Source organism: Lynx rufus, unplaced genomic scaffold, assembly GCF_022079265.1.
Source record: "Lynx rufus isolate CCGP_SWC_20201006 ecotype Redwood Valley unplaced genomic scaffold, mLynRuf1.p SCAF_1, whole genome shotgun sequence".
NCBI classification, from domain to species: domain Eukaryota; kingdom Metazoa; phylum Chordata; class Mammalia; order Carnivora; family Felidae; genus Lynx; species Lynx rufus.
Genome location: NW_025814823.1, coordinates 196,241,742 through 196,269,737, shown reverse-complemented (window position 1 = coordinate 196,269,737; position 27,996 = coordinate 196,241,742). Strand labels below are relative to the sequence as shown.

Here is a 27,996-nt window from a genome sequence, read left to right as displayed (position 1 = left end):
AGCTGTGGTGGGGGGGGGGGGGTGGTCACTGAGCGCTCACTCACTCAGGATCGTCCTGGAAGTCCTGCGGTTCTGCCAACTCATCGTACTCGGCTGCTGCATCCTTGCCGGCCAAGATGAGCTCTTTGGGAGGCACCACAACCTGCAGAGTGAAACAGAGAAGTTTGCCTCCGAATGGGCCAGTGAGTTGCAGGACATTCATTCGACAAAATACAGCACAGTGTTAAACTGACCTAAACACACAGAAGATTCAAGTTTCAAGAAATACACAATATTACTTCACTATTTATACAGTGTTTGAAAACATACTGTTTAGGAACACAGACATTTCCAGCAAAAGTACAAAAACAAAGAACAGTTAAGCATTCTTCAGACTCAGCCTTATGTTGTAAGCAGGCCTCAACTTTGCTATGTCAGAGGTTAGCAGGTAACAACGTCAACCATATTTGTAATTATGGATACAAATGAGCCTGGGGAGGTATGAAGAGAAAGAGAGCAAATCTACAAGCTGGGTGTACATATCAGGCACTTCTTTCTGTCTCACAGGTTATTAGTATTACTAAAAAAGCAAGTTGCAACCATGTGGATGGAACTAGAGTGTGTTCTGCTAAGTGAAATAAATCAGTCAGAGAAAGACAAATATCATATGATTTCACTCATATGTGGAATTTAAGAAACACAACAGATTAACATAGGGGAAGGGAAGGAAAAATAAGGTAAAAACAGAGAAGGAGGCAAACCATAAGAGACTCCTAAATACAGAGAAAAAACTGAAGGTTGCTGGAGGGGAGGTAGAAAGGGGGATGGGCTAAATGGATGATAGGAGGGGGGCGCCTGGGTGGCTCAGTCGGTTAAGCGTCCGACTACGGCTCAGGTCACGATCTCGCGGTCCGTGAGTTCGAGCCCCGCGTCGGGCTCTGTGCTGACCGCTCAGAGCCTGGAGCCTGTTTCAGATTCTGTGTCTCCCTCTCTCTCTGACCCTCCCCCATTCATGCTCTCTCTCTGTCTCAAAAATAAATAAATGTTAAAAAAAAAAAATTAAAAAAATAAATGGATGATAGGAGGGCATTTGTTGGGATGAGCACTAAGTGTTATATGTAAGTGATGAATCATTGGGTTTCACCCCTGAAACCAATATTACACTGTATGTTAACTTACTTAAAATTAAATAAACACAGTTTTAAAAACCACAAACTTTTAAAAAGAGTAAGGACAGATGAGTGTCATCTCTCTTTGAAAATAATGCTAGTAAGTGAAATCATTAAAAAGCAGAATGAAAGGTGCACCTGGATGGCTCAGTTGGTTAAGCTTCCGACTTCGGCTCAGGTCATGACCTCGTGACTCATGGGTTCGAGCCAGGAGCCTGCTTAGGATTCTGTGTTTCCCTCTCTCTCTGCCTCTCCTTGCTCACATGCTCTCTCTCTCTCTCTCAAAAAATAAATAAATATTAAAAGAAAAAATTTAATGGAGGGGTGCCTGGGTGGCTCAGTTGGTTAAGCATCTGACTTCGGCTCAGGTCATGATCTCATGGTTTGTGGGTTCAAGCCCTGCATCAGGCTCTGTGCTGACAGCTTGAAGCCTGAAGCCTGTTTCAGATTCTGTCTGCTCCTCCCCTGCTCTCAATCTCTCTCTCTCAAAAATAAAATAAAGCATTAAAAAAAATGTTTCTTTTTAAATTAAAGGGGTGGCCTGGGTGGCTCAGTCAGTTAAGTGTCTGACTTCAGCTCAGGTCATGATCTCACAGCTCGTGAGTTCGAGCCCTGTGTCGGGCTCTGTGCTGACAGCTCAGAGCCTGGAGCCTACTTCGGATTCTGTGTATCCCTCTCCTTCTGCCCCTCCCCCACTCAAGCTCTGTCTCTCTCAAAAATTAAAAAACAAAACAACAACAACAAAAAAAACATAAAATTTAAAAAAAAAAAAAACAGAAGGTCATCATGGAAGAAAAGATAGAGGAAGGCCATTAAGCTCTTCTGCTATGCTGAGGAATCTGGGTTTCTTTCCCAAGTCAGAGGGATGCCAATGATCAGCATGTCATGATCAAAGTTAGATTTTAGAAAGATCACTTCAGTGGTAAGACAGAAGATGGGCTGGAATGGAAGTGGGGGTGGACTCAAAACAAGGCAGCCAGGAAGTTACTGTCACAGTGCACGTAAGAACGGAAGAGACCTTCCAACAGAGCAATGGTAGGGTGATTGTGCATAAAGTAAAAAAAACTCAAGAGGTAAAATTAAAAGAACTTGATGACGACTTGGATATGGAAACTGAAGACAGCATGGAGTCCTTTAAGCCAGGTCAAAAGGCCCCTCCAGGAAAAGTAAGGGTCCATCAGGATGAGGCAAAATGCACCTACCTTAGCAGTGCTATTGATATTATCTGGGTCTCCCTCCTCACACTCCACCAGTGTCACATGGGTGAGGTTCTCCACTGGATTCGTAAGCGTCAGGAGGACCTGGCTCTCCTGGGGAACACGAAAAGCCTCTCTTAGACATGTTCTACTACTGCCACCTAGGGCCACTTTCTTAGTTGCTATACCAAGCATTTCACAAAATTGTCACCTTCCCCACAATCCCCCATTATTTCTGAGTAGTTAACACCTACCTACACCTCTACATCACTGGGTCCTCCAAGTGCTCACTGATTCCTATTCTATTATTTATACGTCAGGCTATGTATGCTCTGGAGTTGCTATCACATGAGGAAATAGGACAGATCCCACAGAAAGGGCCAGTTACTAGATCCAGAAAATCTGGGGACTATACATTTTCTAAGCAATAAAAGTTTGTAACTCTTGTTCCACCCAGCCCTCCACTTAGGGACTGAAAAAGAAGTCCTCATAAATATGAAAGCCACAGGGTAAGCAGACATAGAAAAAATCATTCATCAAGACTTAACAGATTTTTATGATTTCTTGAACCATAATTTGCCCTTATTTGGTACTTTGTTGAGATTAGCAAAATCTTTTAAATGAACATGGACTACATAAACATCTTCATAAGCAGCATGGAAGGAAAGAACTAAAGAGGCTGCTGCAGAATATTCTACAACTCATGGTGGGGGGTAGGAGGAGGGGGCACAGATAAGGACCTCAAAGAAGACAAAGGCCATGGTAAAGAAATCCAGTTGATTCCTGATTATCTGATACACTCACAGGCACGAGATGGTGGAATCACGTGGCTAAAGATGCTTATGGGGTAAAACATCTTCTTTCTTTCCCCACCCATGATTCCATCTTTGTATAATGTACACACTACTCCTTCTAAACGTATGCCAAAGATGCTGTTGTCAAGAATCCCTGCTTAAAGAAATTAAAAATCGCAATTCCTTTATGATTCCTTTCTTTTCTATCCCTTGCTCTTGAATCTCGCACAGCCACCCACACACATACATGCACACATCTCTGATCAATCCTTTGTCTCCCTGTTAACAAGCAAAGTACTAACCTTCATGTAGCGAAGGTTGGGAATTGACATGATTCTCACTTCTGGAATATAATTGCTATGCATGAATAAAAAAATACATTAATGTTCATTGAAGTCTCTTAAAATTATTGTTACTTTTTTTTTAAGTGAGTACAGCAAAGATTTCTTTGATTAGAACATGGCACAGAAATAGAATTTTAAAGAATCATGATATCATCATAATAAGAATTTAAGAAATGAAACCAACTGCTAAGGAGTTCTTTCTTAAATCTTAAGCACATTTCTAGTTTAGGGCCCATATATCTGTGTGTACCATTGTAGACATCTTCCTTATATGTTTGCTAGACATATTTTTTGATATTTTATTAATTCATTTCTGTAAATCTGAAAGGCAACTGGTTATGGGACCCAAGACTGACTTAGTAACACCATCCAGGGGTGTAAAAACACTACCACATTACTTACCAAATACTTTTACAAAGCACTATGCATGCCAGGCAATGTTTTAAACACTTAAAAAAATTAACTTACATAATCTTCACTGTAACTGCATGACACAAGTATTATCATCATCATCCCCATTACAGAGATGAAGAAACTAGGCTTGGGAGAAGTAACTTACTGGTGAGTAGCCAGGATTCAAACTCAGACAGTGTAGCTCCAGGGTCCTTGCCCTTAACTACTGTATGTTTTGTTGCCTTTTTTTTTTTTTAACGTAAATGTTTATTTTTCAGAGAGTGTGTGTGTGAGCAAGGGTGGGGCAGACACAGAGGGAGACAGAGGATCTAAAGCAGGCTCTGTGATGACAGCAGAGAACCCAACATGGGGCTTGAACTCATGAACCATGAGATCATGACATGAGCCAAAGTTGAATGCTTAACCGACTGAGCCACCCAGGTACCCCTTTGCTGCCTCTTTAAGAAAACAGAATATTAGACTCACATGTGCTTAGTCTGAACTCAAAACTGCCCAGAGTCAAATCCCAGCTCGGTGTTTATACACCTATTCTTAATGTTTTTGACTGTTGAGACGACTTATGTAGAAGTGCTGCATAATATTCTATACCCTGAGTGTACCTCAATTTAATCAACTAGTTTTTAATGGTTAATTGGCTTGACACCGAAAGCGTTTCTAGCTTTTTGTCATTAAAACGTTACAATACACATCCTTACATATGCATCTTTAGATACTGGTGCTTTTGCTTCAAAGAATAGATTCCTGAGACAGTACTCCTGGGTTTAGTCTATGTAATTTTGTCTGGATATTCCAGACCACTCTCCAAAAAGACTCCATAAAGCAATCTACAAGCCTACCAATAGTGTATGCAAATACGTTTCCCCACATTCTCATGAGCACTAAATGATCTTTATTAAACTTCTCCTAACAAGTCTCAGTATCTTTCCATGTATTCAATAACCATTTGAAATTCCTCTTCTAGAAGCTGCCAGTTCAAATCCTTTGTCCTACTCCCATTTTTACTTTTCCAATTTGTGGGAATTCTGTCTTCCAGGGACATCAAATTTTTATCTATCATGGAATACCAAATACTCTTTCCTACTCTACTGTCTGTCCCAGAACTTTGTTGTCTTTTTTTTTTTTTTTTTTTTTTTTTGCTAAGAGCAAAGCTATTTTCTTTAGTGGTTTCTGGGTTTCCTGCCTTACTTAGGAAGGGCTCTCTTGCCCTAAAATCAAGACAATTATTTTCCTAATTTCTCAAACTACTTTTCTTGTTTGAAAGGTGATTTTCGTACATAAAATTCCCTTCTCTTGACAAGTCCCAGTGAATTAACACTAATAATCACTTTTATCCCACTCAAAGACTGTTATCAGAACATAATTAAGATGAACAATGAAAGGGATACTCTTCGATTTGCCATACTTTATTATTTTTTACTTTGATATTTTGGATCAATACCAAAATTAGGCACTTTGTAATTTGTAATGAGTGACCAGTGACTCTCTGTCCAATAACAAACAAAACAATCTCTGCCCCGGACCACACTGTCCCTGTGTCCCTAGTACAAACACCCTTGATTCTAGGTCTATAATTTGTATTTAACTTCATGATACGTAGTTCAAAATCTAAACAGAAGAAATAGCAAAACTGTTCTGATGTCATTTTCTTCTTGTAAGCCCAGAGTAAATACATTTCATATTGAAAAAAGCCAAAAAACAGTAACTAAAAACACCAATCCCAAAATACTCACACAGCAACCAGCTGGATTTTGAATTTGATAGATGTTGGATTAAATTCTGGCTTGCTCAAATTATGTTCACATTTCTAAAAAGAAAAAATTCTAATACGTATCAGAGGAAAACAAGAATACCCGTGCTGGATCCACAGAGCTGCTAAATTCAGAAGGACAGCATTTACTCAAGGTTTGTCGTTTCATTCTGCTCTAAGACCACATATACTTTGAAACAGTGTGTATGCTACTGATTACCACAAGTTACAAAAGATGATGTTTTGGACTTGTGGATATAAGCAACCACACTATCAAATACTATCCTACCTTTGTGGGGCCTAACAACTGCTGAAATAATAACACATACTGGGTACGTACCATGTGTGTTGAGCAACGTGCTCCTTAGTTTAAGTGGATTTAAACATCACATCCACTTTATGAGGAAAGTTATGTCCCATAACTATTATTGTCCCCATTTTACAGGTGATGACAATGGGGCATGGGAAGGATGAGTAATCTGTACTACTTCACAGATCCAATAAGAACTGAAGCTGGGATTTAAATCCACATAGTGTGTTTCCAGATTCCATGCTTTAAAATACAGTAACAATTATTTACTTACTTTCTTGAATGGGTACTACATACGTCTGGTTAAAAAAATTTCTTAATAGTACAAAAAAGTACAGCGTAAAGGTACCCATCACTTGTCCCCTTGTCCCGCTCCCCAGAGCCCAACCAGTTTCTCGTGTTTTTTTCACAAATAGCCTATGCACGTACAAGTATACACAGACATCATCTTTTTTGCAGTAACACAAAAGGGAGCACTTTATATACTCCTCCACCCTTTGTCTTCACTTCCTGTCTTGGTATTCCATGTCCACACACACAGAGGTACCTCTGTATCCTACTGTCATCATTTCTATGCCCAAATTGACAGATATCTAGGATGTTTCCACGATTCTGCTACTATAAATAATGCAGCAATGAGGATTCTTGTATGATCATTTCCCACGCGTTATGTTTTGCTAACCTGGTAACTATCAAATGGTGTCTCACTATAGTTTTAACAGACACTTTCTGGATTACTGTAGGAATATTTTTCATGTTTACTGGCTACGGGGATTTCCTCTGCCATGACTTGCATGTTACTATTTACTGGGTATTTTTATCCCGTTGTTATCTTTTCCTTACTAATTTGCTAAAGTTCGGGGCGCCTGGGTGGCGCAGCCGGTTAAACGTCCGACTTCAGCCAGGTCACGATCTCGCGGTCCGTGAGTTCGAGCCCCGCGTCGGGCTCTGGGCTGATGGCTCAGAGCCTGGAGCCTGTTTCCGATTCTGTGTCTCCCTCTCTCTCTGCCCCTCCCCCGTTCATGCTCTGTCTCTCTCTGTCCCAAAAATAAAAAAATAAACGTTGAAAAAAAAAAAAATTTAATTTGCTAAAGTTCTTCATGTATTCTGGACACTAATCCTTTATTATTTTTTTAATTTTTTTTTTTCAACGTTTATTTATTTTTGGGACAGAGAGAGACAGAGCATGAACGGGCGAGGGGCAGAGAGAGAGGGAGACACAGAATCGGAAACAGGCTCCAGGCTCTGAGCCATCAGCCCAGAGCCCGACGCGGGGCTCGAACTCACGGACCGCGAGATCGTGACCTGGCTGAAGTCGGACGCTTAACCGACTGCGCCACCCAGGCGCCCCTCCTTTATTATTTTTTTAAATGTTTATTTATTGGAGCGCCTGGGTGGCTCACTCAGTTGAGTATCCAACTCTTGGTTTCAGCTCAGGTCATGATCTCACAGTTTGTGGGTTCAAGCTCCACACTGGGCTCTGCACTGGCAACGAGGAGCCTGCTTGGGATTTTATCTCTCTTTCCCCTCTCTCTCTGCCCCTCCAGCACTCTCTTTAAATAAATAAATAAAAAGGTTTTTTTAATGTTTATTTTGAGAGAAGAGAGAAAGAGTACAAGTGGGGGGAGGGGAAGAGAGCATCCCAAGCAGGCTCTGTACTGCCAGCAGAAAGCCCGACATGATACTTGATCCCATGAACTGTGAGATCACGAACTGAGCCAAAATCAAGAGTCAGATGCTGAACCGAATGAGCCACCCAGGCGCTCCTCCCTTTCTTTTCTTTTGGTAGACAGTCTGTATCAAGTAGAGAAAGTTCACTATTCCTATTTCTGAGAGTTTTTTTTCTTTTTATCATGAATGGGTGTTTGATTTTGTCAAATGCCTTTTCTACATCTATCAATATGATCATGTGATTTTTTTTTTTTTTAAGTCTGCTGATGTGACGGATTTCATTGATTTTTAAATGTTGAACCAGCCCTGCATCCCAAGAATATATCCCACATGGTTATGGTGTATAATTCTTTTAATACTTTTTTGGATTTGATTTGCTAATATTCTGTTGAAGATTTTTGCACATATGTTCATGAGACACTGATCTGTACTTTTCTTGTAATGTCTGCCTGGTTAGTATTAGGGTGATACTGGCCTCATAGAATGAATTAGGATGTATTCCCTTTGCTTCTACCTTCTAAAAAGCCATTATAAGAATTGGTGTAATTGGGGCGCCTGGGTGGCTCAGTCGGTTAAACATCTGACTTTGGCTCAAGTCATGATCCCACAGCTCGTGAGTTCAAGTCTCAAATCCAGCTCTGTGCTGACAACTCAGAGCTTGGAGCCTGCTTCAGATTCTGTCTCCCTCTTTCTGCTCATACTCTGTCTCTCTCTCCTTCAAAAATAAACAAACATTAAAAAAAAAAAAAGAATTGGTGTAACTAAATATGTGGTAGAATTCACCAGTAAACACGTGTGAGCCTAGGACTTTCTGTTTTGAAGGTTATTAGTGATTCAATTTATTATTTAATAGACATAAGCCTATTCAGATCACACATTTCTTCTTTTATCAGATTTGTGGGCACAGAGTTCATAGTATTTATTATCCTTCTGATTTTCATGGATCTCTAGTGATGTCCCCTTTTTCATTTGACTAGTAATTCGTGCCCTCTCTCTTTTTTCCCTACTTAGCCTGGAGAGAGACTTATCAATTTTATTGGTCTTTTCAAAGAATCAACTTTTGGTTTTGTTGATTTTCTCTACTGATTTCCTATTTTCAATTTCACTGACTTCTGCTTGAATTCTTATTATTTCTTTTCTTCTGCTTACTGTGGATTTAATTTGCTCTTCCTTTTCCAGTTTCCCAAGGTGAAAACTTAGATGACTGATTTTAGATCTCTCCTCTTTTTCTAATCTATGAATGTAATACTACAAATTTCTCTCTAAGCATGGCTTTCACAGCATCACACAAATTTTTCTTTTAAAAAAATTTTTTTTAATGTTTATTTATTTTTGAGAAGAGAGAGACAGAGCATGAGCAGGGAAGGAGAGAGAAAGAGGGAGACACAGAATCGGAAACAGGATCCAGGCTCTGAGCTGTCAGCACAGAGCCCGACGTGGGGCTCGAACTCACGGACCGTGAGATCACGACCTGAGCCGAAGTTGGATGCTTAACCGACTGAGCCACCCAGGCGCCCCAGCATCACACAAATTTTGACAAGTAGTTTTCATTTTTATTTAGCTTAAAGTATTTTTAAATTTCTCTTGAGGCTTCTTCTTTGACACATGCTATTTACAATAGAAATGTGTTGTTTAATCTCCACATATTTGCTAACTTTCTAGTTTTCTCTTACTTCCTAGTTTAATCCCACGGTGGCCTGAGAGTAGACATTGTATGATTTCTATTCTTTCAAATCCATCATGATGGGCTTTTTGTTTTGTTTTGTTCTTTTTCTGGCCTAAAATGTAGACTGCCTTGGTGAATGTTCCAGATGAGTTTGCGAACAATGTATATTCTGCTGTGGCTAGGTGAAGCAGTCTCCAAATGTCAATTTTATCCAGTGATGGATGACGTTGTTGAGTTCAGCTATGTCCTTACTAATTTTCTGCTTGCTGCATCTGTCCGTTTCTGAGAAAGGGGTGATGAAATGTCAACTATGAGGGTGGATTCATCTATTTCTTCCTGCAGCTCTATCAGGTTTTGCCTCACTAGTTTGACACTAGTGTTAGGCATATACATGTTAAGAATTGTTATGTCTTCCTGGAAAATTAGCCCCTTTATCATTATGTGATGCCCTTCTTTATCCCTGTTAACTTTCTTTACTTTGAAATCTGCTCTGTCTGAAACTAAGATAGCTACACTTGCTTTCTTGATTAGAAAGATTAGTGTTAGCATGTTTATCTGTCTACATCTATTTACTTTTAATCAATACATGTCTTTATACTTAAAATGGGCTTTTCCTTCCTTCTTATTTTTTAAAATTTGTTGAGTACAGTTGACATACAATGCTACATTAATTTCAAGTGTACAACGTAGTGACTCAACATCCCTTTAAGCTATGTTGTGCTCACCATAAGCGTAGCCACTGTCTGTCACCATCCAGCACTACTACAACATCATTGACTATATTCCTTATGCTGTGCCTTTTATTCCAGTGACTTATTCATTCCACAATTAGAAGCCAGTATCTTTTCCTTTTTTTTTTTATCTTTTAAATGTTATTTATTTTTTGAAAGAGAGAGAGAGAGAGAGAGCACGAGCAGGGGAGGAGCAGAGAAAGAGGGAGACAAAGGATCTGAAGCAGGCTCTGCACTGAGACCAGAGAGCCTGATGTGGGGCTCGAACTCACAAACTGATAGATCATGACCTGAGCCGAGGTTGGACACAACCAGCTGAGCCACCCAGGCACCCCTTTCCTTCTTTTTTGAAGAGCTTTTTCATTATAGAAATATTCTTATATATGCAAAATACAAATCAGTAGTAAAAATTCCTAGTACATGTCACACAGCTTCAACAAATAAGCAACCTATTAGCAACAATGACCAATCTGGTTTCATCTATACTCTCACCCATTCACCATGCCTGATTGTTTTGAAACAAGTATCAGACATCATGTCATTTCATCCATAAATGTTTTGGTATGTATTTCTGAAAGATATTTTTAAAAATAACAATACTATTTTTATCTGTTAAAAACATGGAAAGTTCTTTTGATAGCATCAAAAATCCAGCTAGTGTTTAAATCTCCCCAAAGATTTCATAAATGTTTCTTCCTTTCCTCCCCGCTCCCTGGCCCCTTTCTTATGTTTTGTTTGAATTGGGATTTAAATGAAGTCTACATACTATGTTTGGTAGATCTCTTCTAGAGCTGTATTGTTAACAGTAGCCACTGGTCACAAGCGGTCATTTGAAAGATTTAGCACCTCAGCCACATTTCAGGTGCTAAATAGCAACATGTGACTAGTGGCTACCATGTTGGACTGTGCAAATACAGAACATTTCCATCATCAGAAGAAGTTCTGCTGAATAGCACTGATCTAAAAGGTTTCTTTCCCTTTTTTGTTTTCTTTTATAATTTATTTACTGAAAAAATTCAGTTGTTTGTGTTATAAATTCCTAGAGGCTCGATTTTGCTGTTGTCTTTCCTTTCTTGCTTTCTTTTATATTATTATTACTCCTTTTCGTTTCCTCTTTATTAGCCTAAAAGTTATATATTCTTTCATGATTTTCTTAGGGGTTAGTGCTATGAACTTATTAACCTTTAGGTACCTCAGTTTCCACATCTATAAAACAGGGTAACAATAGTACCCATATCTCATAGTTGTAAGGATTTTTATCTTGAAGGCATTTAAAATGATGCCTAGACACCTAGTACATTCTCTGTAAGCATTCCTTATATTTACTACGTCCCCAAAAGTTTCGATGTTAGTCAGATCCCAATGTTTTATTTTTGCTTTTCTCTTATACAAATGGCAACTCTACAAAATGGAATAATTACCCGACAGCGCAGGGACCGCTTGATCAGAAGATGTTTGTGACGAGGATAGAGCTGTGAGGCACAGACTGGCTGGAAGTCAGGCTGCAAGAGGCGCTGCTGAAGGGTGGTCACTAGTATGAAAGGCAGGAACCAGGCTTAGTTTGTAATGACTTGCTCAAAATCAGGCTTATATGAAATTATCACATGAAACAACACTTCCTTTGTGAACAGTTCTTCAAAAAACTACTATATTGAAATTTGACATTTTAAAGTTCCTCAGGGGTGCCTAGGTGACTCAGTCAGTTAAGCATCAAACTTCAGCTCAAGTCATGGTCTCACAGTTTGTGAGTTCGAGCCCCCCGTCGGAATCTGTTGACAGCTCGGAGCTTGGCTTTGGATTCTGTGTCTCTTTCTCTCTCTAACCTTTCCCCACTCACACTCTGTCTCTCTCTCAAAAAAAAAATTTTTTTTAAGTTCTTCAAATGATTGTATCCATCTCACTTGCTACTTGATTTATTTTACTACTAACAGCTATGGCATTAAAAATCTCAAAACCCAGGGGTGCCTGGGTGGCTCAGTTGGTCAAGTGTCCGACTTTGGCTCAGGTCATGGTCTCACAATTCATGGGTTCAAGCCCTGTGTCAGGCTCTGTCCTGACACTCTGGAGCCTAGAGCCTGCTTTGGATTCTGTGTCTCCCTCTCTCTCTACCCCTCCCTGGCTCATACTCTGTCTCTATCTCAAAAATAAATACCCATTTAAAAAAAAAAAAACCTCAAAATCCAGAGCATTTAGTAACCAAAGCAGATTAGATGTGAAATAGAAACAAAGTAGAATAATGTAAAATATTACCTTCTGTTAAATTGACTGGCCTTGTATAGTAATCTTCAGGTAGAGGTTCTACTTCGTCCACGGCCTGAGCTGGCTCAATCTTTATCTCTTTTTGGTCCTCTCCTTCTTTAAGGCTAAAAGATAAAAAGCACTAATTTCTCAAAGGTCCACCTGATTATATTCAAAGTCTATGAAAACAATAACTGAAGCATTCTTCTATTGTAGGACATTCTTTCTCCGCTCAGGTCTTTTCTAAGCATGAGACTCTTCTTCCCCAGTAGCCACTGTTTTACGTCACATTCCTTTAATATTCATTTTGATACCTGCTTTTCTCCTCCAAGCCATTTAATGTCCAAACTTACGACAGTCCGGCAAGGGTACTGATGGTTGCACCAGCTCGTGGTCGCTGAAGCCTCGTTCCAAGACCATATTTGTCCTAAAGAGAGTTCAGAAATCCCGATTACAAATCCTGTATTTATACATCCTATTTACCAAAAGAAAGATTTTGGGGTGGGACAGCATGAGAAGCTCAGGGAAATAAGCAAAAAAAAAAAAAAAGCTAATTTAAAGTTCCTTTTAAAGAAAGAAATTTGTAGCCCCACATCACTTTATTCTTAAAAGAATAATAAAAGCATCACACATGGAGACTGAAACTATATTAGTACAGCAAAATTGAACTAAATGTGATTTTTATTTATTTTTATTTTTTACTATTAATCTAAAAGTATCTAAGCAATGGCTCTATGGCTTAGACCAGAACTATGTGGAGTGTCTAAGCTACATGATGAATGTCTTCATGGAACACCAGTGATCACCTGCTAACTTCTTCAGGGTTAGCAAGAATCATAAAAGAGAACTTACCACTACATGAATAGTGTGTTGCTGTAGGCCCCCAAATAGCAGCAGGTTGCAACAGAGACAAAAAATTGCAGCATAAGATAGAAGCAAACTCATACAGCAGGCAGGTTATAAGGGAAGCTGGAAGAATAATGCCTTTAATTCAAATTCCTCTCCTAAACATACTAGTGCGTATGCTGATTATAGCACTGAACTATTCCGTAAGTTTTATTTAGCCTTCATTAAAGTCTCTGGCAAATGTAGATGCCTTGCATGTCTTAATGTTTTATTAAATAGTAAGTTTTTTTTTTATAGAACGCTTCACAAATTTGCATTTATCCTTGTGCAGGGGCCGTGCTAACCTTCTCTGTCGTTCCAATTTTAGTATATGTGCTGCCAAAGCGAGCACAAAACTAAAGGTTTTTATATGGACCTCACCAACCCTTAGAGTTTCAGTGATTTAAACTAATTGTCATACAGAAGCAGGATGGTAAGTTACATTTCCTCAATTGTCAAACTACCCTACAGGATTTTGGTGAGAATTAAATAAAATGGGAAAAGCACTTAGCACGGTGCCTGAGACATCACTGTCCTTCAATAAATGTTATGTATTCAGTGTCAACCTGCTGGGCCCCCAGCAAGCATGGAGAAAAGAAATTGTTCTGTGGCAGCAAATGAAACTTGGGGGACAATAACAAAAGCGCCAAATCCTAACCTTTTGCTTCTGGATTGGTAGTACAAACTAGTCGACAGTGACTTCCATAAATAATTCCTAACAATTACACGTACATATGTTACTATTTATTTAACCACCCAAATGCATTGCGTAAAAGTCAGTGTTCTTCACACTGGAGAAACATAGGAAGGTGCCAGAAATAATCATGAGAGCTGGAAAACCATTACTACAGGATGTCAAAGGTGGGCTACTGGGTAACGTGAATAAAACCTACCACTTGCCCACCTTCTTCTGACTTTCTGTTTAAGAGTTCTGTGATGCCTACAAAATTAAACATGAGCTGTGGGGAATAATCAGGAGAGAGAGGACAGTGATGCAAAAAGGAACACAAAAGTCCTTAAAACTGAAAGAACTCAAATAGAACTCGTGATATGGCAAAAGCGTTAACTGCTAGACTTAGACACTAGGATTCTCTGCTACTCAGGAGATAAGGACATTGGCCAATTTCCGAAAGGGTCACTGTTCTCATGCCACACAGGCCTCGATCAATGAAATGCGCACTCCTTTTTTGGACCAAGTCCTCACCGAAAAAGCCAAAGGCATATAGTTTCTACGCCGTGCTAGTTTCTTGCGATCTCGTTCAACCTTCTCTTTCTGAGCAAGCTGCTGGTAATACTCAATCAGTTTGTTCATCTGTAAGAAATCAAAGATGCAGTATTTGTTTCATAAAAAGCTAACAGCAAATATGCAAAATTAATCAACACCACTGACTGGACACATAACAAATGAAGGAGACAAATTACTACAGTAGTCAAGTTTGCCCTTCAAAGAGAATTTCTTTTTATCACATTTCTCTCAATTATTTGCAGAATTAAAATGGAAACTGTGGCAATAGGAAGAAACGGGCAATGAAAAGGCTTGGAAATTTTAAGCCCTCTTTTTATTATTCTTTTACTTTTTTACTTATTTCCCCTCACAATTGCTCCCATTTTCTCTGCATGGCCACAGGACATCTAAGACTGACAGCTTGTACTGTCTTCTCCACCACTCATACCTTTTCATTTTTAAAACATATTTTAATCCTAAAAGCAATATATGTTGTGAAAAGTTCAAACAATATTTAACATAAAGAATAAAAAGTGATACTTCTCTTTTCTCTTGTGCCCAAGTCCACCCTTCCCCTCACCAGAGGCACCCACAATTATCAGCTTAGATAGCATTCTTACACACAGACATGGGTACGATAATATTACAATCTGCATACATTAAAACAAAAACCCTATGTATACATACGTAGCTTTCATAGGTCTGAAAACACTTTTAATATAGGAGAAATAAATTATAACTTTTTATTTGACTAGAAGTATTAGGAACTTTTCATCCAGTCAACAGATCTCATTGTTTTCAAGGCTGCATCTTATCGTGTAACACAGATATCTGTTAAGGTATTTAAGCACTTCCTATGATGCGACTTTAATGGCTTCCTGATATTCACTTTCAGTTCAGCAGCAATTACTTCTTAGAAGCACTAACGTGATCTTGTCAGCACTTAGTTTAAAAACAGTTCAAAGCTTCTCAATCTCCCTGACTTGGTCCATGTGGTCCCACATGGTCCAACCCCACATTCTTCTGTCCATTTGTCTGATACTGTGCTGTGCTCTGGTCACACTCCCCTTCTTGTCTACAACTTGTTTTGCTTCTTCCACTTATAAGCTGTTTCTCTGCCTTGAATTCTTTCCCTTCTGTGCATGTTTGTCCTCAGAGCTCAGCACAGTCCTCAGACATAGACTCAACTAGCTGAAATCTCCCTAATAAAGGTTCACAAGGGGCCCAGATGGCTCAGTCAGTTGAGCATCTGACTCTTGGTTTCAGCTCAGGTCATGATCCCAGGGTCGTGGGATCAAGCCCTGCATCAGGCTCTGCACTAAGCATGGAGCCTGTTTTAGATTCTCTCTCTCTCTTTCCCTCTGCCCCTGTCCCCCACTCTCGAAGATAAATAAAGATGAAAACAACTTCTTTAAATGTTCACATGGCACAATTTCTTTCTCTTTCACATCACATATCACCCTTTCTCTTTTATCTGGGGATAATTTGATCAAGTTTTATTTCCCCATTGGACTTCAGCTCTATAAAGAAAGGGACCATGTATCCCTACTGTTCACCATGGCCCCTGGGACATGATAAGTGCTCAATAAATGTCTGGTCAACGAATATACATATCTTTGTGCATAAATGCAAGTATTTCCGTAGGTCACAGTTCATACAGATGCTGTTGAGAGCTCAAGAAATCTGTACTAATTTACACTAACAATAGGGTATGTGAAAGGTCCAATTCCTCACACTCTCATCCATGGTATTTCTAACTTTTGCTGATATCACAGGTGAGTGATTAGAAGTCACTGTTTAATGTACAGCCTGACCATAAGTCCTTCATTTCACTAGCACGTCATCTTCTTTCTCATGTTTGAGTTTCCACAGCAACGAAATCAGCTCAGGTACCTCCCAAACAGATCAATTCACTTTAAACTGTTAAAGAATGCTCGAGTCGTGCTTCTATCAGCAACCACTGCTTCATCCAAGGGCATCTTATATGTGTGGTGTTTCTAGGAGTTCAGACATCTATATGTCCATGGTATTTCCAAGAGCATTTGAGAACAAACAGAACCTTAACTTAGTTGGCGGATACATGACAAACAGAAACAAACGCATACTATGTCCTTATTCTGATTCACAACCTGACCACAGAACTAAAACTACAGCTAGGTTTTTCTATGAACTTAAGTCACACTGGAAAACACAGCCATTGTGACTTAATGTCTTATGAAAAACACTTTCTATGTGTAACAGACACCAAAAAACACATCACAGATTTCTAAGCATATGCCACATCCATAGTCCGTAACATGGAAGATCTTCAGCTTTCCCTCCATCTTTTTAGTTCATCCTCTCTCTGACGACACTTCACTCACCCGTTGCGTGTGAGGATTTTCGGGTTCCTGCCAACCACCACTAGCTGCAAGACAAAGGAACGTTAAACAAATTTTCATAATTTAATATTTACATTTTCATAAAAACCGGATCATCTGCAGGCCAAATAATGCAACTTAAACACAAAAAATCACAGAACTTCTAACAGTCCTATAAATTATATAAACCAGGACACTCAGAACAAAATTTTCACTAAAAATAATGACGGTGATAAAGATAACCGCTCCCACCACAACTAACACATGCTTAGTTTCTGTGCCAGGTATTTGAAATGTATTACATACCCTTTTATACTCATAATAGCCCTCTGAGATGGGCATTCTTATTATCAGTCTCATTTTACAAATGAGGAAACTGAGGCTCAAAGTCACATAGATAGTAAGTGGTGAAGCTAGGATTCAAACTCAAGTAGTCTGATTCTTAAGACCCTGCGCTTACCTATAACACTGTGCAATTTGTATGTTCTATGACCTTGATTTAGAGAAGAATTTCTTACATAAGAAATACACCGCACAAATCGTAATGGAAAAGATTATTCCAGAAAGTTAAAAGTAAAACCATAATGAATATAGCTGACCCCTGAACAACATGGGTTTGAACTGCATGGGTCTACTTATAAGTGGATTTTTTTCAATAAGTACAGTACAGTAATGTAAATGTATTTTTTCTCATTTTTTCTCTAGCTTATTTTATTATAAGAATATATATGTATACAATACATATAACATGCAAAATATGTGTTAATCAACTATTTATGTTATCAGTAAGACTTCCAGTCAACAGTAAGCTATTAGTAGTTGTTTTGCTGGAGTCAAAAGTTATAGCAGATTTTCGACTGCATGGGGGGGGGGGGGGGCGGGTCAACATCTCTAACCTCTGCACTGTTCAAGAGTCAACTGTTACTGTGTATCTCAATAAAGCTAACCAAAAAAAGCTGAAAAGCAAACTATAATGAGATACCACTTTACAACCATCAGTTTGGAAAAATCTGGAAGAAGTCCAACAATACTAGACCTGCCAACAATCTGGAGCAATGGGTAGTCTACCCTTGTTACTGGTGGGACCAAAGCTGGGAAGCCATTTTGGAGCACTAAAGATGTACACAACTTAAGCAATTTTACTTTCAGTTATGTAGAGAAAACTTTACTCTTGTGACTCAGGAAATATGTACAATGTTTCTAACAGTACTGTTGTCAAAATCCAAAAAATGAAAACAGCCTAAGTGTCCATCAGAAGAGACTGAGTGGGTAAACTGTGGTAAGTCATGCATAAATCAACTACATACTACGAACATAATGCTGACAGAGAAAAGTTGTAGCAGAATGCATGCAGTGTTTTTCCATTTGTTTCCAATTGAAAAACATTTGGCAGTGGCTACATACATATATGGAGAAGTATAAAGACAGGCATGGGCACTGATAAACTCTGAATTCAGGACTGGGATGATTGCCTCTCTTTAGGAGGCAGAGGAAGGGGGATGCGGTATGGAAAGGCCTACACAAGGGCTTAAACTGTTTTGGTTCTGTTTAATTTCTGCAGCTGGAAGATAAATACACGAATGTGTATTATTTGTGTAACTAAAAATAACCTTTTTCCAAAACAAAAAGTACGCTTGTTGAAGGTGACACCATACCTTCTTGCAAGAAACTGCAACAATTAACATCCTTTAGTACAATATTTGTATTTTAAACGCTGCCTTACTTGAGACAAACATGAAAAACAATTATGTGAAAGCAATGTTTTAGTTGTAATATTTTGAAAACTCTGGATGTTTTTACCTAATTGCTTCTTTAGAACCGGTAATTTATTCTGAAGAGCAATTTGGGAAACATAACAATCTCATTTCTCTGCACTTTACAGACACAATGGCTTACTTACAAATACACAAATAGTTCTAAAGTGGTTTCAGAGCTTCTCACACGCCAATGACATCATGAAAGAAAAAATTGTACTCTTTAAGAGCTCCTAGTATTCAATTATCATTGTCAAGATACCCTAGAGAAGATAGATTTCTGAAGTAAACACAGGTTTTAAGTTCTGAAATATAAATTTTCCAACCCTAATGGCTCGTAATCTCAAAAGCATAAAACATTCTCTACAGAGTAACACTGAGAAATCTATTTGGACTTCTGGGCGTTGTTTCTATAACTTGATAACAAGACACAAAATACAAATGTAGAAAAATACACTTCAACTCACTGGGGCATATGTACTATGCCACTGTGGGTTGTTTTTCATAATTAACTTAAATTTGTAAGCAAATTCAAACAACTTACTTGCCACACTGACATTAAAACACACACAAACAGGGGCGCCTAGGTGGCTCAGTTGGTTAAGCATCTGACTTCGGCTCAGGTCATGATCTCATGGTTCGTGAGATGAAGCCCCACGTTGGGCTCTGTGCTGACAGTGCAGAACCTGCTTGGGATTGATTCTCTCTCTGTCTCTCTCTCTGCCCCTCCCAGACTCATACTCTTTCTCTCTCAAAATAAATAAATGAACTTAAAAAAAATACTAAAAAAAAAAAAAACCCCATGCAAATATTTACTAATGATCTAAAAAAGATGCTATAGGAAGGATCTTTCTAACACAAATCACATTTCAGGAAATATCTATCCACCAATGAACATTCTTAAGGAACTAAAGATACACTTGTTAACTTTTGTTTTTGAGAAGTATTTTATCAACCTCAAGTACAAAGTCAGAAAACAACCAAGAGCTCAAGCATTCTAAACGAAAAGAGCAAACACCACAGAATCAAATCTTAAATTTTTAAGAACAGAGTTGAATCTAAAGAAACTTCATCCATATTTACTTCTAAAGTGTGTGAAAACCTGTAAGTTTTTAGTGCCCGGGTGCCTCAGTCGGTTAAGCATCCAACTCTTGACTTTGGCTCAGGTCCCATGATCTCACAGTCGTGAGACAAAGCCCTGCTTAGAGCCTGCTTAAGATTCTCTCTCCTTCACCCTCTGTGCCCCACTTCCCCCCCACATGCACACACACGTGCTCTCTCACACACAAAAAGTTTTTAAAGTCCATCTTCACGTTTGTTATGTCAACTGACATAGTGAGTTTGTTATGGGCTTCCTCATAGACTAGTAAGCTGAAATTTTAATGAAAATCCCAAAATACAAATTTTTAACAAGTCTAAATCAAGTTTCAGAATTAAAATTTCATTCAATTTCAAAAATAAAAAGACAATGAGGAGTTAGCAATACTACTGTTTTTATAAAAACTAAATAGCAACTCAAGATTTTGAACTGACTATACACAGTTTCTACTTTCTGGTGTTAACCATGGAGTACAGATGAAACGTAAAAATAAAGGAAGTTTCCTTTACTGAAGATAAGTGCAATCTCTGCTCTGAAATACTCAAATGATGGAGAGGTAATTAGGGCCTTAGGTCTTTAGGTCCAAACCAACACAGTTTTTCTGTTTCACTGACAAACATTTTACATATGCACATTTGAGGATGTGTTTGAATTCTCCGGGATATTTGGATATGGAATTGTTGGGGAGAAGAATAAAAGCAATTTAATTTTAATAAATGGTGAAGGTGGAGCCCCTGCATGGCTCAGTCAGTTAAGTGTCTGACTTAGGCTCAGGTCATGATCTCATGGTTTGTGGGTTCCAGCCCTGAGTCAGGCTCTGTGTTGACAGCTCAGAGCCTGGAGCCTGCTTCAGATTCTGTGTCTCCCTCTCTCTCTGCCCCTTCCTCTTCTCCATTCACACTCAGTCTCTCTCTCTCAAAGATAAACAAACATTAACAAAAAATCTTTAAGTTAAAATAAATGGTGAAGGAGATTTAAGAATACACTATCATGATGAGCACTGAATAATATATAGAATTGTTGAATCACTATATTATATAGCTGAAACTATTGTAATACTGTATGTTAACTGTACTGGAGTTAAATACACAAATAAAATGTCATTTATTTTGTTAAAATAAAAATAAATATAAATAGAGGTGCCTGGCTGGCTCAGTTGGAGGAACATGTGACTCTTTATCTCGGGGTTGTGAGTTCAAGCCTCATGTTGGGTATAGAGATCACTTAAATAAATACATTTTTTTAATAAAAAGAAATAAATTTAATAAATGTTATCAAACTGCTCTCCCAAGGCAGCAGTACATGAAATGACTATTCTCCCATATTCTTGCCAACCCTTGATATTAACAGATTTAAAAAGTTTGTCAAATCAATGAAGTTTTCATTTGCATTTCCCTGATTACTGGTAAAGTTAAACATACCTTTGTGCATATTTATTGACTTAAAAAATTTACCTCACCAAGTTGCGTGTGGAAACAAAAATCCAATCACCTGAACAACGAAAACTAAATGAAAAATTCAGACATTCAAAACAAAGTCTTTGTTCCCAAGAAACTCCTAGTAGTGTTAAAAACACCTGAAAAACTCACATATACAGAATATTAATAGTACAAGGCATTTCATGATATTCAAAAAAAGAGTAGAAATAAAAAGAAAGGCCTAAAATACTTCAAGGGTAAGGAAACACGAGGGATGGGACTTGTGAAAATAGAGAACCATTGTAACCCTACTGTGGGTCCTTCCATGCATACACTTTGGTTATTCATCATTTTTATTTCCACTTCTGAGAGCTGCTATTCTTATCCTTAGCCCAGTGTTTCTTTGGGGTCTCTTCCTTGATTTACAAGGGTTCTTTATTTTTGTTTATTTACCTTCAGTCTATTATATATGATCCAAATATTTTTCTTAGTCTTGTTACTTTTATCTTTTAGATCTGTTCATGATGTCTTTCATCATCAGGAGTGTTTCTTTTTTATGAAGAACATTAATATTTTGATTCTAAGAAAGTGTCAGATTTATCAATACTGTTTTACCAACTCTAAGAAAACTAAATAGTTTACCCAGTTTTAGATGAAACATCGTAGCCCACAAATGTGAGAATTTGGGAACATGAAAGATTTAGCTCGGAATTTAGCTCCTACCTTCCACAGGTAACAGAAATAATAATCTGTGGGCAATTATAGCACTGCCAATTTCACAAAATCTCATGCTGAAGTTCACCTGACTCACCCACAGATTTGTCTGCCATGCCTACATCTCTAGATGTCCAGCGACAAAATCCACAGGCCAGGTAATAGGCTTTCTTCATGGTGGTCTTGGCTGGGTCATCTGGAAGCTGTGTGGAAATGCTCGTTGCCCGAGTGGAGAGAGTGTGCATACATCCGGGACAGTCAAAGCAGTTGGCACACCTATAACACAACAAACACAACTGTCCATTCATTTGACAAATATTTATCAAGCACCTGCTATGTGCCACACATTGTTCTAGGTGTTAGGAATTCAAGAGAGAACTATAAGGAAGGAGTGACCCTCAAACAATAAGAAATAAAAAAAAGTATTAAAACCTTGTTTAAAAATTTTAAAAATAGGGGCACCTGGGTGGCTCAGTCGGGTAAGGGTCCAACTTTAGCTCAGGTCATGATCTCGTGGTTCACGAGTTCAAACCCCACGTCAGGCTCTGTGCTGACAGCTCGGAGCCTGGAGCCTGCTTCAGATTCTGTGTCTCCCTCACTCTCTGCCCCTCCCCTGGCTCATGCTCTCTCTCTCTTTCTCATAAACAAATAAAAAACATTAAAAATTAAAAAAAAAAATTTAATATATTTTTATAATAATGTTCATTATTTTTTGTAAAAAATGCAATCAGCACCAAAGTTCCTGAAGAATTAGAGCCTAACCCAATCCTACTCCACAGAGGGAATCACTGTTAAACAGTCTGGGGTTAACTGTTTCAGACTCTTTTTAGGCTTGTACAGATCACAGAGATTTCTGACGAAGACAAACGTCACAGCTCATGCCTTGAGAGAGGAAGAGCAGTTGCACAATGGAAACCTGGGAGGCAACAATACAATAAGCTGTGAAACTGGGTTTGGAAAATAACTGCTTGTGTGCTGTGCCAGAACCGACCCAGCAACCAAACAGTGCCATCAAACTGCAGTAGTTCAGAAGCAGTGCATTTTCAGGGCTTTCTCTTCTCTCCTTAGGCACTACTCTTCCTAGTGCTCAGCCAGTGTTTCCCCTCCAGGGGCCCCTGGGCCTTGCTGCTTTTAATTTTCACCATCTGAGATTATTAAGATTTCACTTCCACTCCTGGACTTGTTCTGAAGCTCTGCTCCATAACTCTAATTATGCGGTATTTTGCCATGTGGATAACATCCTCATATAAGGATAATAATAGTACCTGCCCACTGTTTACTGCTCACTGATATTTTGAGGATTAAATAAAAATTAGTGCGTGGACAGCATAAAAAAAATAGTGTCTGGATCATCAGAGCTATTTCTTGGGTTCAGGAAGGATAAGTAATAGCGGTTCGCATCTATGGAGGTATACATGCTAAGCTAAAAACCAAATGGCACCCAGTAGCGACAAACATACCTACTACCCAGATCTTGGTTTTTAACACCAGTTTTCCAATAAAAGGAACCAGGACTCTTTAGAGAAAGAGACTTTAAACTCTTTAGACTAATTAGAGAAATGGCTAATTCAGGACTGAGGCAGAGTCCTGGGATGAGCCTGGATTATCTTGCAATACCAGAAAGTCAGAAAATGCTCAAACAAATGAACAACCTCCCAAACTCCCCGCCCATGCAATGGTGGGGGTGGTAAAAGGGTTACAGGAGTCTACAGAAGGAGCGCCAATGGCCAAAGCTGGAGGGAGGGAGGGGAGGGAGGGAGGGAGGGGAGGGAGGGAGGAAGGAAGGAAGGAAGGAGTGAGTATTGGATTATATCCTAAGGTATATGAAATCAATATTCATGCTTTAAGTAAATGATTAGATAAATAAATAGGGGAGGAGAGAAAAATCTTCCATGCAAAAGAATTCCAAATAATTGGTGTAGATAACCCTCACAGAGGGGAAGCATAACTCCCCACGATTTGAGTGTTGACTGTAATAGTGGCTTTTCTTCCAAAGAGTGCAGTATAAAAAAGGAGAAAAAGAGTAACTCTACATCAGAGAAACCTGAAAAATACTAGCTCAAGCCAGGTGATCAAGGTTAACATCAACAGTAATAAGTCCTATTGATGGTATGTACCCCTGATGTGATGTAACAAAAGATGCACTTTACCTCTGTTGTCTTCCTCCTTATAACACATTTCCCCCGCTGACGCTGACGAGAAAAACATCAAATTCCGTCTGAAGCACATTCTACAAAATAGCTTACCTGTATTCCTCAAAACCTTTAAGGTCATCAAAACCAAGAAAAGTTTTTTTTATTTTTATTTTTTAATTTTTTTTTTTTTAACGTTTATTTATTTTTGAGACAGAGAGAGACAGAGCATGAACAGGGGAGGGGCAGAGAGAGAGGGAGACACAGAATCTGAAACGGGCTCCAGGCTCTGAGCTGTCAGCACAGAGCCCGACGCGGGGCTCGAACTCACGGACCGCGAGATCGTGACCTGGCTGAGGTCGGACGCTTAACCGACTGCGCCACCCAGGCGCCCCAAAACCAAGAAAAGTTTAAGAAAGTGTCACAGCAAGAGGAGCTAAGGAGACATCACTATTAAATATAATGTGGATATCCTAAATAGAATCCTGGAACATAAAAAGGAGATTAGGGAAAAACTGAGGCAACCTGAATAAAATATAGCATTTATTTAATAATAAAGTACCAATGCTGTTCATTAATTTGAAGGAAATATACCATATAATGCATGACATTAACAATAGGGGAGTCTGTGTATGAAGTAATAGAATTCTCTGTACCATCTTCACAATACTTCTTAAGTCTAAAACTGTCCTAAAATAGAAAATTAATTTAAAAAATCAAAGGACATTTCATCTTTAGCAAAGGTGATGCTAAAAAATGAAAATCAGCTAGTTAAAATTGAGAGTTAATTCCATGTGTTTTATTCAAAAAATAGTTAAGGAAAACAGAAAAAAAATGGATCCCAGTCTTACCTATTCTTTTTTAGTTTGGCTTCAGCCGATGGCATATTTTCTAAGCAACTGGGACAATAATGGGAGTCCACCTAGAAAGAAACAAGAAATAAAAAATCAGAGAAAAAGGCACTCGGTCTAGCTTGTATATATGTCTACGCCAAATAGTGAATTCTAAAATATACTGCAGTGGCAAGTGAGAAACCACTGATCTGCCAAAGAATCTAGACTGTTTTCAGCTTAGGGTTTATTCTTCAACCAAGTTTTTTCTTATCCTCTGGATTTCCTAAAACCCTTCCACTTTTCCTTTCTGCTCTTTCCTGCTCCCTTTCATCAGGGTATCATGTATGAGATGTGTTAAAAGTTGTCTTTGTAAAAGAAGAACTCTGTGATGATCTAAGGAACAGATTAATGAAATAAAATAACCCAATTTGTGAAGCTGTGATCAAATATCCTTCCATCCTGCTTAGCTTTAATGGACTGTAATAACTTGACCACACTTAAATTGTTAAGGAAGACTTAAAAGTTTTCTCCTTACTGAAGTATTACACATTTGCAGAAGTATAGATTAACATTTACAAAATCAGCTAGAGCCAACTATGGAAATATTTAAATGGCAAATTAAACTACTAAGCTAGCAAGATAGTCTTATTGTGTTTAACTCAAAAACACAGTAGAAAATTAAATTCATTGTATTTTTTAAGGTCTGAATAATAATTTTCTTTAATGTAGGTAGATCCTGTTTGACAATTCTAGTAACCCTAATCACCTTCAGATGTAAACACAGATTTATTTGAATATCAATATGATGATAGAAATTGGCTTCTTTCATCATCTGCTATACACAGGACTACCTTTGAAAAAATAAAGGTGCTGCTTAAATAATCTCCAGGAACATACAGTATTGCTAACTAATATTTACACTTATTCATCATAAAAGGCAAACTATAATTTGTTCCTTCCTGTGGCTCTTTTCAAATTACCCCCGTCCCTTCACATGCAGATCCAATCTCAGGTTCTCACCAAGAACTTTCCGGGTTCCTCCACCCCTCACTAGCCTCATCCTTCTCCAAACCCCAAACGCCCAGGTACACACCAGTCTGTCTGTAAAAGTTGTGGTCACAGACTCTCTAACAGATCCTTAGAAATCATGGAGACTGATCTCTCTAATGACCACCAAACGAGACTCTAATCCAATAAATTCTGGAGGTGAAGCTGGAATAGGAAACATCTAAAAGACAAAGGACCCGCTGAAGAGATATACACAGATAAAATACTAACAGAGAAAAAAAATACAAGAACTATTGCGTATATAATATGGCATGGATTTTTCTCTCGTATTATTTAACTGCTTTCTCTGACAATTCTTAATACTATGAAAAATACACCCAACAAGATAATTATTATTAATAATAATGTGTAAAATGGCTTACAGTATAGGACACGTTTTCATATGCACTTTTAACAGTCCAGGGATCTTCAATGAAGTTCTCTGAATCGGGTTTCAAATCCTGATTTGAAAGCCTGCAGAGTTTCAAATCCTGATCTTCCCTGCCACCCCCAAATTTTTGGCTGTGTGATGTAGGGCAAACATTGTGCCTGTTGCTCTAACTACAAAATAGTTTTTTAAAAAGGTATTCATTCTATTGGCCTTAGGTAAACCACACAGCATACAGAAAGCAATGAATAAACAGTAACTGTTACCAGTAGCTTTTCCTTAACCAGACCATGAATCACTGCAGGATTTATGTCTTACTCGTCTTTTAATTTCCGAAGCTTACTAAACGAATAACAAGATGTGCCAAATGGTGCAGAAGTTTGGGAATTTTATTTGATAATTTTAAAAAATGGGGTAGGTCTTTTACGTTCTGAGCAATCCCACTTCCAACCTCACTTGTGCCTGCGAAGGCCAGCACCATTCCCTCTGGAGAAGCGCCATGAATAGAACCCTTTGAGCTTCTTACACGACAGACCTTATTCTAAGCGCTTTCCACTCAATTTGCCCCAACCCAACCTCTTCCTTGCTGCAGGCCTAGGCATGAGCCAGAACACAGCCCGGGCAGACAGAGGAAGGCCCAGTTTCTGGCCAAAGTAGGGGCAGAACTTCCAGGATGGGAGGAGCATGAATGAGAATGCCTGCGGGCTCCACCCGGTATCAATCAGGAAAGACTGTATCTTGCCCCTCAAGTAGCCTGAATAAGCACCCTTTACACCTTCCTCCCCAACCCACCCAATTACCAACCCACTCCCAGGAGACGGCCAGGGTCCCCAAAGTCAAGTCTATCCAATCAAAGGGTGCTCTAGAACCAAAAGATCAGCTCAGCCCCACCCAAGGCCGCTCCTTCTTTCCAAATGACAAATTATAAGCAAATTAAATCGCAAGCAAATTTGAGCGACAGAAGACACAGCCAATCACCAAGCTAGGAAATAACTACCCGCCAGTCGCGGTGACTAGGACGAACCCTTCTCCCCTCCCCCAACACACACACACTCTTCATGGGACGACTGCGTTACCTCGTGAGACACACATTCCAGCGACCGCAGCTCGCTACAATAGCGGCAGAAATAAAGCTGCGACAGCGGGGCCCGAACCTTCTTTTCTCCCTGGACTAGGTACAGAACCCGCTCCGATTGCAGCAGGGACGCCATCTTGGAGGGGGAGGAGCCAACGACGCTCTCGCCGCGTCACGTGACCCAAGAGCCTGCGTTTTCCACGCCGCTTTTCCTACGTCTTTCGTAGGAGACTGCGTAAGGTTTCCGATCTAGAGGGGGCCTGGCGCTCGGCGAAAGTTAAAGTGCGCGTGCGCAGCTGGGAATCCCCGTTTCTCCCCCAGCGTTTCAGTGGGCGTTTGCTGCCCGGACGGAAGTCTGACCTTTCGGTCATTAGGTACGCAATCACAGGTCAAATCCACACTGGCCCGGTGCTCTCCTTTTCCTTGTTTCTCCAGAAGGAAAGGATGCTCTTTTGTTTAATTTACAACCGCCTCTCCTGCCCTCACCTTCCAGACCTACTTCCAGAAGGTAGATGGAAGATCTCAGGGACAGTGCCTTCGGAACCGGAAGGTTAAGAGTCACACCACACCTGCCACTGACCTGTAGGAAATCTTCATAGACATTATCTCGTTGGAAATTTCCTAGACTGTGAGCTCCTCCACACAGAAACCATTTCTCATTCATTTCCAGGTTTCGAATACTTAGAATTAGGACTAACTCTACATTGGGGGCGTTCTACAAGTATTACTAGTGAAGGAATTAAATCAATGAATGAACATTATTGCTAGGTGTCGGCTACATTTTTTTTCTAACACGTAAACTAAGGT

At 39.1% G+C, this 27,996-nt stretch overlaps 1 protein-coding gene and 1 non-coding gene across 4 annotated transcripts in view; both read right to left on the bottom strand.

Moving 5' to 3' along the window:
• Window positions 1-27,363, bottom strand: part of DCTN4 (dynactin subunit 4) — a 32,184-nt gene extending 4,821 nt beyond the window's left edge. Inside the window, exons 1-12 of one of the 3 annotated variants that reach the window (XM_047092339.1) lie at window positions 27,191-27,363; window positions 24,698-24,768; window positions 21,812-21,990; window positions 16,733-16,776; window positions 14,349-14,456; window positions 12,613-12,686; window positions 12,272-12,384; window positions 11,443-11,552; window positions 5,627-5,700; window positions 3,441-3,495; window positions 2,351-2,458; window positions 45-142 (exon numbers count right to left, since the gene is read on the bottom strand). In XM_047092339.1, the coding sequence (XP_046948295.1) occupies window positions 45-142; window positions 2,351-2,458; window positions 3,441-3,495; window positions 5,627-5,700; window positions 11,443-11,552; window positions 12,272-12,384; window positions 12,613-12,686; window positions 14,349-14,456; window positions 16,733-16,776; window positions 21,812-21,990; window positions 24,698-24,768; window positions 27,191-27,325 (1,169 nt within the window). In that variant the 5' untranslated portion in view covers window positions 27,326-27,363. Of the gene's footprint in view, window positions 1-44; window positions 143-2,350; window positions 2,459-3,440; window positions 3,496-5,626; window positions 5,701-11,442; window positions 11,553-12,271; window positions 12,385-12,612; window positions 12,687-14,348; window positions 14,457-16,732; window positions 16,777-21,811; window positions 21,991-24,697; window positions 24,769-26,109; window positions 26,362-27,190 lie in introns of those variants that run through there. The other 2 variants (XM_047092354.1, XM_047092346.1) reach the window with 2 other exon arrangements.
• LOC124523231 (U6 spliceosomal RNA) lies at window positions 13,393-13,496 on the bottom strand. Its single transcript, XR_006964962.1, has one exon. It is a non-coding gene; the product is annotated as a U6 spliceosomal RNA (small nuclear RNA).
• Window positions 27,364-27,996: the final 633 nt, after the last annotated feature.